Source organism: Festucalex cinctus, chromosome 16, assembly GCF_051991245.1.
Source record: "Festucalex cinctus isolate MCC-2025b chromosome 16, RoL_Fcin_1.0, whole genome shotgun sequence".
In the NCBI taxonomy this organism is placed as follows: domain Eukaryota; kingdom Metazoa; phylum Chordata; class Actinopteri; order Syngnathiformes; family Syngnathidae; genus Festucalex; species Festucalex cinctus.
In genome coordinates, this window is record NC_135426.1 from 2,555,001 (window position 1) to 2,573,641 (window position 18,641).

Below are 18,641 nucleotides of genomic sequence, written 5' to 3' on the forward strand. Positions count from 1 at the left end.
TCATGCACTCACTTCATTACCAAAGACTAAAATGAAGGACATTTTTGCTATTTTTTTATTTATTTTTGCTAGTTTTGTAAATAAATGTAGTTTCAGTTAGTTTTCGTTTTTTTAAAAAGCATTTTGATATTGTTTTTTGAATTTTCGTTTGAGTTTTTTCATTAGTTTTAGTGAAGTAAAATAACCAAGGATGAAGAACCTTCATTTCCAGTGATTTCCCAGCGGCTCCAGCATCCCCCTAGCCGAGCGACCGAGCGAGCGAGGAAGGAAGACGCTGCGTCAAATCACTTTTCAGATATATTCAACTTGCATTTATTTGACCTGGACTGATTGTTACCTTTTCTCCTTTCATGCCCACGTCTCCTTGATCTCCCTACAGCAAAAGGACAAAAGTAGAAAAATGAAATGAAAAGTGCATTTACGCTGAGCCACATTTGTGTGCTACTACCTTCATTCCTGGTGAGCCCTAAACACACAAAAACGAGAAACCAGGGAGATTTTGAGCTTTGGGAAATGACGAGCACACAGCAACAAGCAAACGCTTGGGCCAGACAGACACTCACGGGAGCTCCTGGAGGACCCATGGGGACGGGAAAGGCCTGGCGGATTTCATCAATGGTGGCGCCCTGGCAACGGACCAACCACAAGGCACTTCAAGTCAATGCAAAAGTTTTCCAAAACAAAACAGGAAGTACAAAAACAAACTAACAAATAAAACCAACCTTTTTTCTCAATATTTGTTCCAAAAACCAAAATGAAGAAGACGGAGTTTTCCGATTTTGTGCATAAATGGAAGATGGGAAGCACGTTTCATCCAGTTTGGATATTTGCACTTGATGCAAGTCGCATTGACCCGGAAGCCTTTTTTTTTTTTTTTTTTTTTTTTTTTTTTTTTTTTTTTTTTGGGTGATTGTTGTAGCTGGCGCAAGTATTGCCCCTGAATGGTTGCCATGACAATGAAAGTATGCAGTCTTTGTTTAGTTTATTATTTTTATAGATGTTCTTATTTGTACATAGAACCATTTATAGTTTTGTTTTTCTGTTTATTTTAATGAAACAATTTATGTAGCGAATATTCCAGTAGCAATCATTTCCGGTTCGGGTCAAAAAGTTTGGAAGACGCTAGAATGCGAGAGAGAGACACAAAGAGAAGAGAGAGAAAAAACACAAGCCAAATACAATTCAATACTTCAATTAAATATTGATGGAATCCTTACTGACGATAAGCAGAAAATCTCAACATTTTGTCATAAATATTACTCGGCCCTGTACAAATTTAAATTTGATAAACATAACATGGTTGAATTTTTTAGGTGTATTGATTCCGTTAATTTAATTAGCCAGGAAGAGAAGGAAAAAAAATTTTCTCCTATTGTGCTACAAGAAATATTAGAAGTTATAAATAATCTTAAAAATAATAAATCTCCTGGGAATGACGGAATCAGCTCTGAGTTCGATAAATGTTTTTCTGAGTTAATTGCTCCATTCCTTCTCAAAGTTTTTACAGAGAGCTTGGGTGAATCCAAACTTCCTACCACCATGACTCAAGGGCTTATTAGTCTTGTACCCAAACCAAAGAAAGATTTGATCATGATTGATAATTGGAGGCCCATTAGCTTACTTAATAATGACTATAAATTGTTTGCAGGTGTTTTTGCCAAAAGGTTCAAAGGTGTTTTAAACTCAATTATAAATGAGAATCAGTCTGGATTAATGTGTAACCGTCATATTTTCAATAATGTTAGATTGATCTTTGACCTTATTGACTATTGTGATTTGATAATTGGTGATAGTTTTGTTCTTTTCCTGGATTTTGTCAAAGCTTTCGACCCTGTTGAACATCCCTTTATTTTTGATTGCCTTCAAAGATTTGGATTTGGACCTTATCTTTGTGATGCCATGAAAACACTTTATGCAAATGAAAATAGCTCTATTAAATTAAGTAATGGTACGACGCAAAGATTTTGTTTGGAAAGGGGCATACGTCAAGGATGTCCAGTGTCTGTCTATTTATTTCTTGTTTCTGCGCAAATGTTCTGTCACTACATAAAGGCAAGTAAGCTGGAGGGTATCTCCATTGCAGGTAGAAATATTTTAATAAGTCAACTGGCAGACGATACAGCACTATTTTTGAAGAATGCTTTGCAAGTAAATCCTGCCATCAAGACAATCTAAATGTTTTCTAAAGCCTCAGGTCTTTGTTTGAACTTAAAGAAATGCGAGCTATTTGCTTTAAAAAATAGTGACATTAACATAACTACCATTGATAACATTCCAGTAAAAACAAAAGTCAATTATTTGGGCATTATTTTAACCAGAGACAGAAAAGAAAGGTGTGCTCTTAATTTTGATCCAGTGATAAATAAGGCTGAGAAAATATTTAACCGATGGTTGCAGAGAGATTTGTCATTGAAGGGACGGGTTCTTTTGTCAAAAGCTGAGGGTATTTCGAGACTTATTTATACTGCATCCTGTCTGTCTGGAAAAGAAATATGCACAAAAAATTGATCAGTTATTGTTCAACTTCTTGTGGAATAATCGCATTCATTATATTAGAAAATCTGTGGTTATCAATTCCTGCAAAAACGGGGGTCTTGATTTTTTGGATTTTACTTCTTTGAATAACGTGTTTAAGATCACTTGGTTGCGACATTTTATGAAGAATGATTCATCAATGTGTTTTTTTATTCCTATATTTATATTTGAGCAGATTTGGGGTCTATCTTTCCTGTTAGTTTGTAATTACAATATAAATAAGATACCATTGAAATTAGCTGACTTTCATAAACAGGTTCTATTGGCTTGGAGTTTGATTTATAAACACAATTTCTCACCGCAACGATATCATTTATGGAATAATGGTAATATTTTATATAAGAATAAGAGTCTTTTCATAAAGGATTGGTTTGACAACGATATCTGTTTAGTGAGTCAGCTACTTACTCCTGAGGGTTATTTTATTAGTCATGAAGAATTTTGTCAAAAATTTGATTTTCCAGTGTCACATAGAGAATTTGTTCAAGTTAGGGATGCTATTCCTGCGGCTTCTGTTATACTGTGTAGAGGTGTTTCTATCCAAGGAGTCTGTGTTACAAATCATTTGAACACCTTATGTGGGAAAATCTATTTCTCGTTCGATCGCAAGAAGAACAACCGAGCCATCCACTCTTTGTTTCAGAGCGAGCTTTCTATTAAACCATACATTATATCTTATTAGAACTCTCTACACAGGAATATACCGTGGACTAAAGTCTGGTTGTTGCCTCATACATTTTTCATTACTAACAAAATTAGAGAGGTTTCCTTTAAAATTTTACATAAAATTTACCCTGTAAAGCATTTCATGAAACAATTTTAAAATGATATTGACACTAGGTGCTCCTTTTGTTTAGCTTTTCCTGAAACTGTGTCACATCTTTTCTGGCATTGTGAGCTCACTAAAAAACTATGGAAAGATCTAGTAAGATTTATTTGTAGTAATGTTATTGAAAATTTTGTTTTGTTTTATGAGCATGTTGTTTTTGGTTATTTTGTAAAGAGTGGTAAATATGACAAAGAAATGGTCTTTGTGGTAAATTTGCTAATTATATTAGCAAAGTTCTATTTACACAAATGTAAATTTGGGAGTCATAAACCACTATTTTCTTTATTTTATAAAGACTTTCAGTCATATATGCAATCAATCAGTGGCTGCCAGAATAAAAAGGCTACGAGGACTTTGACTGTATGTGCGAAATTTGAGTTATATGGTTAAAAAGTGAAATTTTATTTTCATTAATATATTTTTGTTTCGAATATTGTATTCCCCTGGCATTTTAATTGTTTTTTGTTCTTTTTTTTTGTTTGATTGTTGCATTGGTTTGATCGTCTTGTTGATATTTACTGTAAGTTTGCAACAGTTTGTTCAATAAAGCATAAAAAAAAACAAAGAGAAGAGAGAGAGAGAGAGAGAGAGAGAGAGAGAGAGAGAGAGACGAAGCGAAAGAGAGTGAAAGACTTCCTTTGGACAATTTATCTACCACTGGTTAACAGGGCGCACACGGTATGTTTGGGTTTTTTTTGTTTATGAACATTTGATTTAAAGAAATTACTGTTAATATTGATTGTAAATATGTGCAATTTCTTTGTTTTTAGTTTTCACGGTGTACCATAACTGTTCCATGTTGGACGAGATATAAATCGATTGTGGACATCAGTACGAAGCGTGATTCTTTACCGGGGTAGTTACAGTTGTTTTGGCCAACTCGTGGCTCCACTTTGACGGTGGTCATGTCTTCTGGCCTTTTACCCGTGCTCAAGAGCACACCATCACCCATCTTTGCAATTCCTAGTGGAAACTCACTGATCTGTATATATGATTCGATAGCCTATAGGGATGTAACAATATCCAAACATCAGGAAACGATATTATCACGATATTGTGGAGAGGTTGGCGATACGAAAATGGTCATAATATTGTAAAAAAAAATAAAATAAAAATAAAAAATAAAAAATTGTGCTTTTGTACATAAAAGTAATGCATTTAAAGCACCTACAATTTCTAATAAGATTCAGTATTGAGGCGCTTACCTGCTAATGCGTGTACATTTTGAGTTGCTCCACATATTGACTCGCTTCATAAGCATATTACTTATTATTCATCTGGCCATTAGTGTGGATTTTAAACAAAGAAGGGCCATAACATGTCGTATGAAAATTAAACTGCACAAAAAAACTAGCCACCAGAGGCTGCTACAACTGCACAAATGGAAATCAACTTGACTTTTTTTTTAAAAAACGTGCTGCTTTTAATATCGTGATATGACAACGACGATATGTAGTGGTAGTTTTAATATTATGATATTGCCGTTATTGTTACATCCCAAATAGCCGATAGGCCATACACACGCCCACGCAAGTCACTGATGCCACAGGGCTATGGCGTTAGATTTGTGCCACAATTCCGTGCGTAACAAAATGTGTTTCGTACGTACAAAATGTGTTTCGTACGTACCAAAAATGTGTTTCGTACGTACAAAATGTGTTTCGTACGTACCAAAAATTTGTTTCGTACGTACAAAATGTGTTTCGTGCGTACAAAACAGTCCTCGCGCACGCTTGCTTCGTCTCTCCTCAACACGTACGAAACTTTGATTTACGCTTGCGATGCAAGGGTCGAGGCGCGATATTTGTGCCACAATTCTTAACCAATCAGGAGTCGGACAGGAAAGCAAAACCTGATTGGCTGTTTAATATCCAATCAGGCAGAACTTTTTTTTTTTTTTTTTTTTTTTTTTTTTTTCAATCAGGCAGAACTTTGACAACATGTCGTCACGCCGCGTTGCATCATGGGCGCTTCTTCGATTTTTTTATTTTTTATTTTATTTTTTTAACAAGCACTCGGTCCTTTCCTGTTTGAATTTTTGTCTGTATTTCTGTTGATTTTTATTTACTTAATCGAAGTTTTGTTATGTTACGGGATGAATCAGCTCCTAACTGCTTTCCTGCTTAGCGGAAGAAGGAGGGAAACAAGTTTTAGCGCTCATGGTGATGTTGGATGACGGCATAAAATAGAAGAAAAAAAAAAGACAAGAGGCTAACCTGCTACTTACGTTTTCATTATGGTAAGTTACAAAATACTGTACTGTATTTAAGTCAGTAAATCCTATAGTTTTGTCCTCTTTTGATCGTGCTACTATCATTACAATCTTAAACAATGCATGCCATCATGAGTGGCGTTGTATAAGAAGTAGAAAAGAAAATGTTAGACCATCCATTTTTCTTTAGTAATTAGTGCCTGGTACCACTAAAGGTATATCGTGAATAATAGAAAACATTGAATACCTAAGAGCACTGTGTTTGGCAGTCCAATGCCATAGTTATTGACGTAAGAATTGAGTTCATTTTGGTTACAAGACAACCATACACCAAGACTAGCAGCTGTTGAAATAAACATGTTTGCCCAAAATAATTGTTTTACTAATGTGAGAAACATGGTTGATCTTGTCATTTTTCCATAACAACAGATAGACAATTAAAAATCTGAGCGCTAACCTTGGGTTTTGTTTTTATTACCAGGCAACAAAGATGACAAAGGACCCAGAATGCACCTGATGACATCACAACAGAAGTGTCAAAAACACCACGAGAAGCAGAAGATGAAGAAGTGGAGTGGAAAAAATATTGATATCGCGCTATTGGCCCATGCAATATGCATATAACAGACATGCAATAAGTTTCATATGGAATTTTTTGCTTTTATCTGAATTTGACCAGTCAGCCACTTGCTAAAATGTGCACCACCATCCACTAGTTGAACATTATTGAAGTCATTACAATTAAATAACTCTGAATACATTTTACTGCATGAGAAATATAATTTGTTCATTAGATAATAAAATCAGCATCAGTCATTTCTTTAGATCCATATTAAATATTGCAATATCTATTGCTATATTCAGCAAAATCGCGTATTGCCTGATTTTCCAATTTTGTGCAGCCCTAATTCCTGACGTTTTTGAGCCAGCTGATGAGACCAATTTGACTTAGTCATTAAAATGTCTGAAGAGTCAGAACGTGAAGCTTGAGCTTGACAGCAGAGAAATCAAGAGCTCCTGAAGAATGACAACATTAACATTGGACTATCATAATTTGAAGTTCGAATAGTTGTAATGGCCTGTTTTGCAGCATACCAAATCAAACATTTTTAAAATATTTTTTTCTCCTGTAAGTTGTCGACACTTTTACTGAACTTATTTAAATGTGTCTTGCAAACAGTATCATTGACAATTAGAAAAATAAAAAGTGTCACACACACTGTATTCAGAACAACCTGTAAACAATAACCAAAATACTATTGCAGGTACGGTGCCAATGCAGTACATGACACATTTATGGTTTCAAGATTAAAGTGCGGAAGTGCACACACTGCACATTTGCCCATCATTGACCAAGAAGACCTCAGAGTACTGTACTCACGATGATGTATTGAGAATGCAAGACCCAAGAGGTTCCACAGATGAAAATATATTACACATTGTATTTGTAATTGACACTTAATGATGCATTATCGATCAACAAACAGCATACTGTACATTTTGTTTTTAAATCAAATGAATCGTCCTCAGTTACAGTGCATCTTTGCAGTTTTTATTTCAAGTTTTACACACAGTAGGCATGGTAGACTGCTATTGTGGAGCCATCCATCGCCGTCCCATCCATCTCAGCTGTACTCTCTATCCTTAGACATCGTATTGATGACTGTGACCCGGATATAGAAACGATGCACAATCTGGATTGGTTTACCTGGTAAATTGGAAACAAACAAAAGCTCAAGGTTATTAATTGTAAAACGTGAAACAATCATATCCATCCATCTTCATGTAGTTATGGGAAAACAATGTGACCATCCATGTTTCTACAGTTTCTTGTTCATGTTAAATGTCTAGTACAACTAAGGGTAATCACTTCATAACCTCTGCAGCTATAATGTGATGCTCTTTTGAGGGAGAACAGTCAGAAGACCTTTGCAATAATCAAGTCTACTGGAAATAAAAGCATGAGTCAGGTTCTTCTGGTATGGAGCATGCAACCCTTCTGTCGAAGTCTTTTAGGTGGTAAAAGGCTGCCTAACCCCGGGTTTTCACCGGATGCGGTTGCGGTGCGGTTGCGGTGCGGTGCGTCTTGACTGCGTGCTCCGGACCGGTCAATTTTTTTGTCAATCCACACCGGCTCCGCACAGCTGCGGTCCGGCAGCTCCGTCGCCGCCCACTTCCCAACGTGTCTCGCGGGACCGCGCGCGCGCGATCATGTGGCATTTCACAACGAGAGGTGGACTTCTTTTGATTTAACCTTTTCTTCTTCTTCTGCTATGAGATTCAATGCAGCATCCTTTTTTTGGTTGTCCTTGTAAAGTATATTAATAACGAAAGTCGGGTCAGTGCGGGTCCACTCTTTATTTCTGTCTTCCGCGTCCGGCTGCCGCTCAGTACGGCAAGCGAGACGGGCACAACAAGCAATCGCGAACATCAAACTCACAATACATTACAGTCCTTATAAAAAGGATGTGCCGTGTCATATATTATTTTGTGGTTTTCCACCTCCAATATAAACCTCTCCTCGTCCATGTTCGCTGGTGTCTAAACCGTGAATGAGCACATGGCCCGGCGACGCCCACGTCACGTTTTGCTGAAAGCTTGCGAAATAGGAGCTGGCGAGTGTTTTATTCTGAAAGGTAACCGGAAATTTATTTTGAAACTGCCTCGGTCTTCCTGTCCCGCTCGATGTGTCTTGTGCTAGCTTGCCATTTGCCGGAGGCCTACCGCTGCGGCGTCCGGCAAAAATAGAAAATAGGTCTATCCTTGCGGAAGGCTTGCGGCACGCCGCAGGCCTTCCGCAGTCGACACGCAACGCACCCGCAAGCGGTGTAAACTGCACCATTCGAATGAATGGAATCTAATTGCTTGCGTCGCCGGACCGCACCGCAACCGCACCGCAACCGCACCGCAACCGGTGAAAACCCGGGGTTAGTGATTTGTTTGAGAAGGCATTTATGTGCACAAGTATACAGGTAATGACAACAAAATTAACTCGTGAATTGAATTCAAGAGCTGATATCTCGTAATTTTCCACGATTTTCTAATCAATATCACTAACGTACTTAAAAATCAGTAACTATGGCATTGTGTTAACAGTGCTTTTGGACATTCCATGTTTTTTTCTGTCTGTTAGTTACACGATATACATTTGGTGGCACTAGGCACTAAAAATGCATAAGAAAATAAAGAAAGGGGGTGGCGATTTTTTTTTCTTCATCATAACTATGCACATCCATTGCCAATGTCGTGTATGTAACTATTACATACAATTTTGATTGTCTTGGAAGCCTGTGTGTGATAGTGGCCAAGTTAAAACATGCTACTTTTATGCTACTTACCGTTATGAAAATGTTGAAAGTAGTCTTCGATTCGGAAGTTAGCGTCCCCCCCAACGGTCATCCAACGGTCCCATGAGGGCTAAAACTTGTCTTCCGCTAAGCAGGAAAGCAGTTGGGAGCTGCTTCACCCCGTAATATAACAAAACTTTTGTTAAGTAAATAAAAGTCAGCAGAAATGCAGATAAAATACAAACAGGAAAGCACCGAGTGCTAGTAAACAAAACAAAAACAAAAAAATCGAAGAAGCGCCCATGATGCAACGCGGCGTGACGACACGTTGTCAAAGTTCTGCCTGATTGGATATTAAACAGCCAATCAGGATTTGCTCTCCTGTCCGACTCCTGATTGGTTAAGAATTGTGGCACAAATATTACGCCTCGACCCTTGCATCGCAAGCGTAAATCAAAGTTTCGTACGTGTTGAGGAGAGACGTAGCAAGCGTGCGCGAGGACTGTTTTGTACGCACGAAACACATTTTGTACGTACGAAACACATTTTTGGTACGTACGAAACACATTTTGTACGTACGAAACACATTTTTGGTACGTACGAAACACATTTTGTACGTACGAAACACATTTTGTTACGCACGGAATTGTGGCACAAATCTAACGCCATACAGGGCGGCCATCTAACCCCGGGATTACACCAGATGCGTGTGCGTTGCGTCTCCACTCCGCTGCGTCTTGACTGCGTGCTCCGGATGCGTCAATTTTTTGTCCAACTCACACCACACAAGTGCGGTCTGGCAGCTCCGTCGCCGACAACTTCCCGCCATATCTCGCGTGATCGTGCGCGATAATGTGGCATTAAAAACAACGACAAAGACACAGAAAGTCTGTGCTCAACAGAGGAGCAGAAAGAGAGGTGCACTTTCTTTGACTGAACTCACCGTCCACTCCTACTATGACATTCCATGCAGCATTCCTTTTTAAATTGTCTTTATAAAAAGGATGTGCCGTGTCATATCTAATTTTGTTGCTTTCCACCTCGGTTATAAATGTCTCCTTGTCCATGTTCGCCGGTGTTTAAACCGTGAATTAAGCGTTAAGCATTATGACGTTTTGCTGACATGATTGCAAAATAGGAGCTGGCGAGTGTTTTATTCTGAAAAGTAACCAGAAATTTATTTTGAAACTGTGTCTGTCTTCCTGTCCCGCTCGATGTGTTCTGTGCTAGCTTGCCAATTGACGGAGGCCGACGGATGCGTCATCCGTCAAAAGTAGAAAATAGGTCTATCCATGCGGAGGGCTGCTGCACGACGCAGCTGAGACGCAGTCGACACGCAACGCACACGTTGCCGGTGTAATTTGAACAATTTGAATTAATGGAAAGTAACGTATCGGCTGCGTCGCCGGAATGCAACGCAGATGCACATGCATCCGGTGTAATCCCAGGGTTACCACTCCCATCTCGCGAGCAGATAATATATATGTACAGATATAGACATATACAGCTCTTACGCTCTTCTATAGGGCCGGGGGGCGGGCGGGCGTGAGATGGTAATTATTATTTTTTAACAAGTGGACTGCATGTGCTGCTTTGTAGACCCCCTTTTTCTTTTAACACTTATCCAGTAATATATACAGATCAGTGCATGACCACAAGGCAGATTAAAAAACAAACCAAACAAAAGTCATTTTTGTTTTTTTGTACTTCCCGTTTTGTTTGGAAAAAAAAACGAGTGATGCACGTATTGTTATCTAGCGTATTTTGTACCTCTGCAGTGACGAGGACCTGCTTCCCGGGCAAACCCGGCGGCCCCGGGTCCCCTTTGCTGCCGTCTTGACCCTGTCGTCATTCCACAACAAGACTCAGGTTTTGCTCTTGTCGGCTGCCCGATTCCAACTTGCAAACACTTACGTTTGCCCCCGTGTCGCCTTTCTCCCCCTGGAAACGAGAGAAACGTGTGAACTGCCGCAAGAAAACTCAACTCAGAGTTGCTTTTAGTTCTCTGTATGGGGACCAAGGTGATTTTTGTGAACGAAAAATAATGGAAAAACTAAATTTCAAAAACAATTTTAACAAAATCAAATGAAAACGAAAATGCTTTGTAAAAAAATGAAAACCAATTGAAACTACATTTTATGTTTACAAAACTAACTATAATTATAGCAAAAATGTCCTTAGTTTTAGTCATTGATAATTACTAATTAATTTAATGCCTTTGGTAATGATTTTAAGTAGATTTATTTTGAAATGAACCAGAATAAGAATGTTTCCTATGCTGTTTTTTTTATAGAGATACTTGACACATTGAGTCACTTTTAGCAGTAAAAAGTGAATATTTTGTCTCGAATTAATGTGGTAACTTCATTATTTTTTACGTACAATTATCCATCCATCCATCCATTTCTTCCATCCATCCATCCATCCATCCATCCATCCATTTTCTGAAGCTCTCACTCCTCACAAGGGTCGCGGGGGGTGCTGGAGCCCATCTCAGCCCATCTATGGGCAGTAGGTGGACTACACCCTGAACTGGTTGCCAGCCAATCGCAGTCATGTACAATGAATACCTTTAAAATGTCATTTTTGTACTTTGTGTCTGGACTCATGATGACATCACCTGTGCTAACGGCCAATCATGGCTTATGTTACTGAGCAAAACCAGAAAACAGGTGAGCCATGATTGTTCGTTACCTACTTCCTCAGCACAGGTGATGTCATAAGCGGTCGACGGCAGGTAGAAAATTTACTTTTTAAAAGGTATTCACTGCACATGAAAAATAATAGTTCTGAAATTCATTATGGGCAAAATATTAACCTTTCACTGCTGAAAATTGTTCAATAAGTCAAGTATGCCTTTAAATATTGCGCACAAGTAATACACATTTAAAGACAAACAAAACAAAACAAACTAAAACTAATACTGAAACTAACTAAAACTGAACTAAAGCATTTATTAAATAACTAATAAAATCACCATGAAAACAAAACTCAAAACGAAATCAAAAGTAACTCAAATAAAAATAGTCATAAATTCCAAAACTACGATATCTCAGGTGGGCACCTTTTTTCCTTCTTCCCCTTTTTGTCCTCCCTGTCCCTGCAAAAAAACAAAAAAGAAAGAAAAAGAAAGCGTGTTAAAATTGAATGGCGCAATCAAAACAAGCCCGAGTTGATATGTGGAAATGATGCTGACATCATTTCCCGGGAGTCCTCGCTTGCCGTCGATGCCGGCTCTTCCCTGGAAAGCAAAGAAAAACAAAATCGATAACCGCCTCTCATGAGCAAGAATGAAATTCTAGGAACGATCTCTGATGATTAAAAAGGGCTTCACCGGAGTTCCCGGTAATCCTGGCATTCCGGCGATCCCAATCCGACCTTGTTCGCCCTTCTATCCAAAAAAAGCACATCGAGGACGGCACGTCTTTAATGAATCGTTTGCTTCTTTTCGGACACTTACCAAGCCAGGCTCTCCTTTTGCTCCCCGCTCCCCCTGCAGTTCAAATCATGCCAATGTCAAGAAAATTTTACGTGTGTGTGTGTGTGTGTGTGTGTGTGTGTGTGTTGGGGGGGCGGGGAAAGAGGTTGCTATGACCTTTTGGCCTGGTTCTCCCGCAGTCCCATTATGACCGTCTTTTCCGAAAGCACCCTGCACACAAGGCACAGTGTCAAACGACCGACGCTCGTGACGATGACGCCGTCGTTGTACGAAACGCCGACACCAACCTGCAGAGAGGATCCCGGCGGTCCAGGTTTCCCCTCGGGACCCTGCCAACAAATGGACCGTATCAAGTTTGAAGACCAATGTACTCAATTTCACAACAAACCTTCCACACTGCAACAAACAAAATCTGAACTAAGATATAATTTCCTATTTGTTTTAGTTAATTTTACTTCAAATGAAATTGACAGACAAGATTATTGTGCTTATTTTGAGATACTTTTGACTTAATGATCTTATTTGATCAAGCAGTCTTAGCCTTGAATGTTAACTGCCAGTTTGAAGTACCGTTAACCCTAACCCTAATCCTTTAAAATAAGCATTTTCCACATTCAGATGAGAACTAACCAACATCAAAGGCCCTGAACTGGGCTTTCATATACTGAACTTTATTTTAAGATTTCACATCATCTAGAAATAAGATAAATGGAAAATTTACAAGTATGAAAACAGTTGTTATATTTACTAAGCTCATTTTTCATCTTTCCAATATTCCGATCTCCAAATTCAGTGGTCAAGTGGTAGAGTGCTGACCCTCAGACTTGGAGGTTGTGGGTTCAATCCTGGCCTGGGTCATACCAAAGACAATTAACTCATTTGCTCCCCAAAAACGTATAAATACGTTTGTTTGTTGTTGTTTTTTACGTTTTAAGTGACACAAAAAAGTATTTATGTTTTTTGTTTTATGCCAGAGCACACAGAAGGCATTGATACAGCCTCTCAACTGCAAAGAATGGTTGCAGAAATATTAGTTATTACACAGCCAGCCAGCAGGTGGCAGCAGAGGAAAGGAGATCAACAATGTTGAAAAAAAAGCTCAATTACTCACAATTTTAAATAGATTTGTGAAAATTGATGAAACATAGCTATATATGCTAATTGCTGCAAAACAGAAACAGATAGAAATATACTTTTTTCCTGATGAAAGGAGAGACGCTAATCTTTCTTTTGATAGGTTCCATGTTTTTATAGCAATAGAAAACAATATTCTGTGGGCCTTGCAAAATCAGTCCAAATCCAGTAAAACAGCCGGGAGCGAACCAGATTGCTTCTGTGAAAATGGATGGGCGCAAATGAGTTCAAAATGTGACCTGTTCAAGCAAAGTTATCCAAGAATAAAAAAAAATAAAATGCATATGAATTAGAAAGAAAATAGTTCTGTTTATTGCAGCTTGGAAAAAGTCAATATAACTTGGGTTTTTTGTATTAAAAATACTATTTTCGAGACCGTTGTAGTTGGAGTAGGATTATTTTGTTATTTTTCTAAATCTTACAGGTAAATTGTAGTATTTTTTTCTTGTTCTGTTGGCAGACCATAACACTGCACAACTGGACACATGACATCGATATCTACTGTCAGTATATCGATAATTAATTGCAACATAAGAGCGCAACAATATATTGTAATATTGATTTTTTTCCCACCCCTAAATGTAAACATTGTTTCTTATTTTTCTAAATCTTACAGATAAATTGAAGGCAATTTTTCTTGTTCTGTTGGCAGATCATTTTGCCTATTTGAAGTCATCATTTTCTCATTTTACTATTTTTTTTTCTTAAATTTTCAACTGTCCTAAGAGGCCAATGTAAACATTATTTACGACAAGAGGAAATGAGGAGGCTCACTCTGGGTCCGGGCAGGCCACTTTCTCCTCTTAAGCCGGGCTCGCCCTGATCAAAACAAGCATAAGGCCGGTTTTAAAGGGAGACACGAGAGGAAGAAATAAAAGCGATATCGATAAAGACACCTTGATGACTCGGGCGAAGATATTGTCTCGTAGCGTCTGGGCAAAAAGAAATAAGAGCAAAGAGAAGATTGAGAGTGTTCATTTCTGCTTTTGTGGCGTTATTGTCTGGACTTAACGAGTGCGCGGCCTGTTAAACATGAGCAGACTGATGAGAAGCTGTCACACGCGACTATAATAAAAAAAAAGAAGAAAAAAAAAAAAGAGTTGTTTACTTGCGTCCCCGGAGGTCCAGGCTTTCCCTTTGTGACGACAGAAGACGCACGCACACACAGAGAGAGGCAAAAAAAACAAAAACAGTTAAACATCACACATCAATAGGACGTCACGTGCAAGATTTGCAGCGAATAGAAGGTGCACTCAAGAGTGACACACAATAAAAGGCAAAAAAAGATGTGAAGATAACGATTGCAATTACAAAAGCAAAGCAGAGAATCACAACAACAATGAGAGCAAAAAGCATCATGAACATAAACACGCACACACACCGGCTCGCCTTTGTCGCCCTTTTCTCCGTCTCGCCCCTACAAGGAAAACAACCAAATTTCATTACTAGTCGTCATGAAATGTTAGCAGCAGCGTCCACAACTGACAGTTACGCTCCAAAATGCTTTATTCTTTTTAATTGTAGAAGATCTTACAGGCAGGCCATGCGTTCCAATATCTCCTTTCACTCCTGGTGGACCCTAATAAGAACATTTCATCAAACAGAAAGTCAAACAGTATTTAGTTGACTGTACTGTTCATTTTGTCTGCCATTTTGAAATTTAGTCCAATTTCAGTCACGCTTGTTCGTTTTTAATCATAAGCCAACCTCATCCCGTTTTTATTTATAAACATATAAATTGAGCATTTTAGACTTTATTTTAGTGCAAGAAAACTACATTTTATTCATCTAGTTTTCGTCTACAAAAACCGTCAATGTTTTAAGTAGGACAATCATTTTACCCCTGTATGTATGTGTATATATATATATATATATATATATATATATATATATATATATATATATATATATATATATATATATATATATATATATATATATATATATATATATATATATATATATATGTGTATATATACATTTATTTTTTTTGTCAGCAGATTTATTGAACCCTTTTGGTTCTAAAACTATTTCACAAATTTTTCTCATGTTTTTAATGAAAAACAACTTGACACACGATTACAGTGGCTACTATGGCTCCATGCTAGTAAATTAACCAGCATTAGTTAATGTTAAGTTACAACTTGAGGTGTCGATTCAAAATTTTTATCACAATTAATCATATGATTTCAATATTTCAATAATTAACTCACGATTAATTGCAAATTTAGCGCACATTTTTTATCTTAATTTATATCTGAATTTTCAATTAAATGGTCAATATTTTTTTCTAATTTTTTTATACTCTTAAGAGAAAAGTGGGAAGAAATGTTAGCCTCATCGAAACTTGGTTGCATTTTTTAAATCACTGATACAGTAATTTCACAACAATTCATAAAATTGTTGTAAAATGGAAAATATGGACTGTACTGTAAAAAACGAGTGTGACATTGATTTGTGTTAGTCATTTTTCTGTCACTAGATGGCATAATGGTGTTTGGAAGACTATGGTTACAGCAGTTTTCTTTTCATTTTAAGAGCAGACTATTTTTTTTAATGAAGTAACTTGTGAACTTCTGCACATTTTTAAAATTGTAAAAAAAAAACATACAAAAAAAAACCCTTAAAACTTAAACCCAATGACAAAATCATATCATTTTTGTTGATGTCCACAGATTTCAGTCTAGTCTAGTCTTCATGAGGCGACGAAAATGCATACTGATTTAGTCCCACTTATCGTTTATTTATTAATGAGGGTTTTAGTCTAGTTTAGTTTTAGTCCAGTAAAAAAATGTGCGTTGATGAAACGTTTTTTGTCTAGTTTTTGTTGACGAAATGAACACGAGTTGACTGGATCCTTTTATGTAATTTTGTAGAAACCTGAAAGGCCAAATAAATACCATTATTCCTGGGTCACCAGATGCTCCTTGTGGTCCTTGTTCCCCCTATTCAAGACAAAATGACTTTATTAAAATGTTACATGTTGGCATGCTACCATTTATTTTTATTTTTTTTGACTGGCACGGCACCTTTATCCCTTGTTCTCCTTTCACTCCAGCTTCTCCCTACACAACAACAACAACAAAAACAGCAACAACACTTTGTCGTAATGCATGAGAAATAATTAACATTCTCACAATTATACAAGGAGGAGAAAAAAAATGCTTTTGTGACGTGAATAAATTCAACGACTGGTATCGTGGCTGTGACAGCCTCATTGTGATTTACTTACATCTTTACCTCTTAATCCTGCTTGTCCAGGATTTCCAGGTGAGCCCGGATCCCCCTTGTCACCTTTGGAGCCGTCCTGTCCCTGTTTAAAGCGATACAACACTTAGAAATAATTTTTCCAGTAGGCGTTGTGTACAAAGAAAGAAGTGCAACTGAATTTTATTTTAAACCGATTAAGTATCAAAATTGGAACGCACCATGGGGGACGCCATGTTCCTGGTCACGTGATCGTGATTACGTATCCCGTGCGTAAACGGAAGCCGCTAATTTCAATGGCAGTTTGATGACGTAATGGGCAAGAAAAAGACCGTCTTCCATCCCAAATACTGTTCAGAGTCAAAACCTCAGCACATCCGGTTTCATGTCATTCCATGTGGGGGTGGGGCAGTGGGAGGTGGCCGCTCCAAATGTGGGCTAAAGCGTGCTTAGCACACGACATGTAGCTTAGCCTAGCAGAGCACCCGGATGTTTACCGTCCACTTGGACTTGCCGGCAGCTGGATGTGCCAGTTTCATCCGACCTTCGGTTGGAAACAAATGTTTGCCATGTCCTCCGTGGCTGTATTGCTTTTGAAGAAGTGCCTCTTTGCTGTAAGGCTTTGAGGTCCGCCATAATTCCTCGTGTGTCTCTTTGTTGTCATTCATTCAATGTGTATTTTACACACGCGATACGTCACGAAGATCACTTGACTGTCCAAAATGCCCCATACAGTACTTAACGCAAAAATATTCATAAAAAGTGCTAAAAAAAAGTAGTAATCGCTCAACATAAATTTCCATTTTTTTTCAGGTAAGAGTTGAAATGAACCATTTCACAGAATAGCTGGTTAGTTTTTCACAAGTCTTGTGTTCTTTTAACAATTATTTGGATGAGTATTTTTGAAAATTGCTGCCTCACATTGATTGTTTTCATTACCTTTGGGCCGGGTTTTCCAGATAAACCGACATTTCCCTGTAAATGATAGCAACATATATATATATATATATATATATATATATATATATATATATATATATATATATATATATATATATATATATATATATATAAAAGAAGGCAAAGCATGAATGTAGCAATGAGTTATATATGGATTCACCCGCTCGCCATTTTCTCCCTTTGGTCCCGCTTGTCCCGGGATCCCAAAACCTGGACTTCCCTGCAGGTACACACCAATTAAACGACAAGTGCACATTCCCAATTCTCACAATGAATACTTTTTTTTTTTTTTTTTTAAAGAATGCAACCTTTTCTCCTTGGTCTCCTTTTTCACCCTTTGTTCCCAGAGGGCCCGCGGGACCAATTGGACCCATGTCTCCCTGTAAATGTGACACATCAATGGGCAACTTTTCAAAAAGCAAAAAGTGACGGGGGCGGCTCTGAAGGAGGTTGTTGCGCTCACTGAGTCATTCAGTCCAAATGCACAAAGCTCATAAGAGAAACTCCTAATTGTGTTTGATTGGCGGGCCCAAAGGAGAAGCCGCCGCGATAACGCATTCCAATCAATAATTACGAGCACTTCATAAAGAACATCAACAAGTACTCACCCGAACGCCCTTTTTGCCGGTTGGACCAATAATCTGTTATGATGGCATATAAATACAATAATGCCAAGTGCTGAAATTTTACATTTATGTATTTATTTATTTATTTATTTTATTTTATTTTTTTTGAAACAAAAGGTGGTCTTACACCCTTGGCGGTGTCTCCGGGGGCCCCTCTTGGACCCTCGTCTCCCTTTAGGCCGATTGGTCCTGTCGGTCCCTGGGAGAAGTAATAAGACGTTATGTAGCTTTTATATTATGCAAGCATTCAAAACAATTTAAAAAAAATATAGTACATACATATATATATATATATATATATATATATGTATAGAGAGAGAGAGAGAGAGAGAGAGAGAGAGAGAGAGACAGAGAGAGAGAGAGAGAGATTGATTGATTAATTGATTTTATTGAACATACATCATAAACACAC

General features: G+C 37.8%; 1 protein-coding gene across 1 annotated transcript in view; it reads right to left on the reverse strand.

The window, feature by feature from the left end:
• The window catches only part of col7a1l (collagen type VII alpha 1-like), a 267,567-nt gene that overhangs the window by 209,614 nt on the left and 39,312 nt on the right, over window positions 1–18,641 (reverse strand). Inside the window, 25 exon segments of the mRNA XM_077501253.1 lie at window positions 200–238; window positions 338–373; window positions 449–466; window positions 564–626; window positions 10,634–10,705; window positions 10,778–10,804; window positions 11,928–11,963; window positions 12,060–12,104; window positions 12,198–12,254; window positions 12,324–12,356; window positions 12,459–12,512; window positions 12,590–12,631; window positions 14,211–14,255; window positions 14,333–14,368; window positions 14,545–14,571; window positions 14,818–14,853; window positions 14,971–15,015; window positions 16,337–16,381; window positions 16,466–16,501; window positions 16,669–16,749; window positions 17,583–17,618; window positions 17,764–17,823; window positions 17,912–17,983; window positions 18,212–18,244; window positions 18,357–18,428. Coding sequence (XP_077357379.1) covers window positions 200–238; window positions 338–373; window positions 449–466; window positions 564–626; window positions 10,634–10,705; window positions 10,778–10,804; window positions 11,928–11,963; window positions 12,060–12,104; window positions 12,198–12,254; window positions 12,324–12,356; window positions 12,459–12,512; window positions 12,590–12,631; window positions 14,211–14,255; window positions 14,333–14,368; window positions 14,545–14,571; window positions 14,818–14,853; window positions 14,971–15,015; window positions 16,337–16,381; window positions 16,466–16,501; window positions 16,669–16,749; window positions 17,583–17,618; window positions 17,764–17,823; window positions 17,912–17,983; window positions 18,212–18,244; window positions 18,357–18,428 — 1,146 coding nt within the window.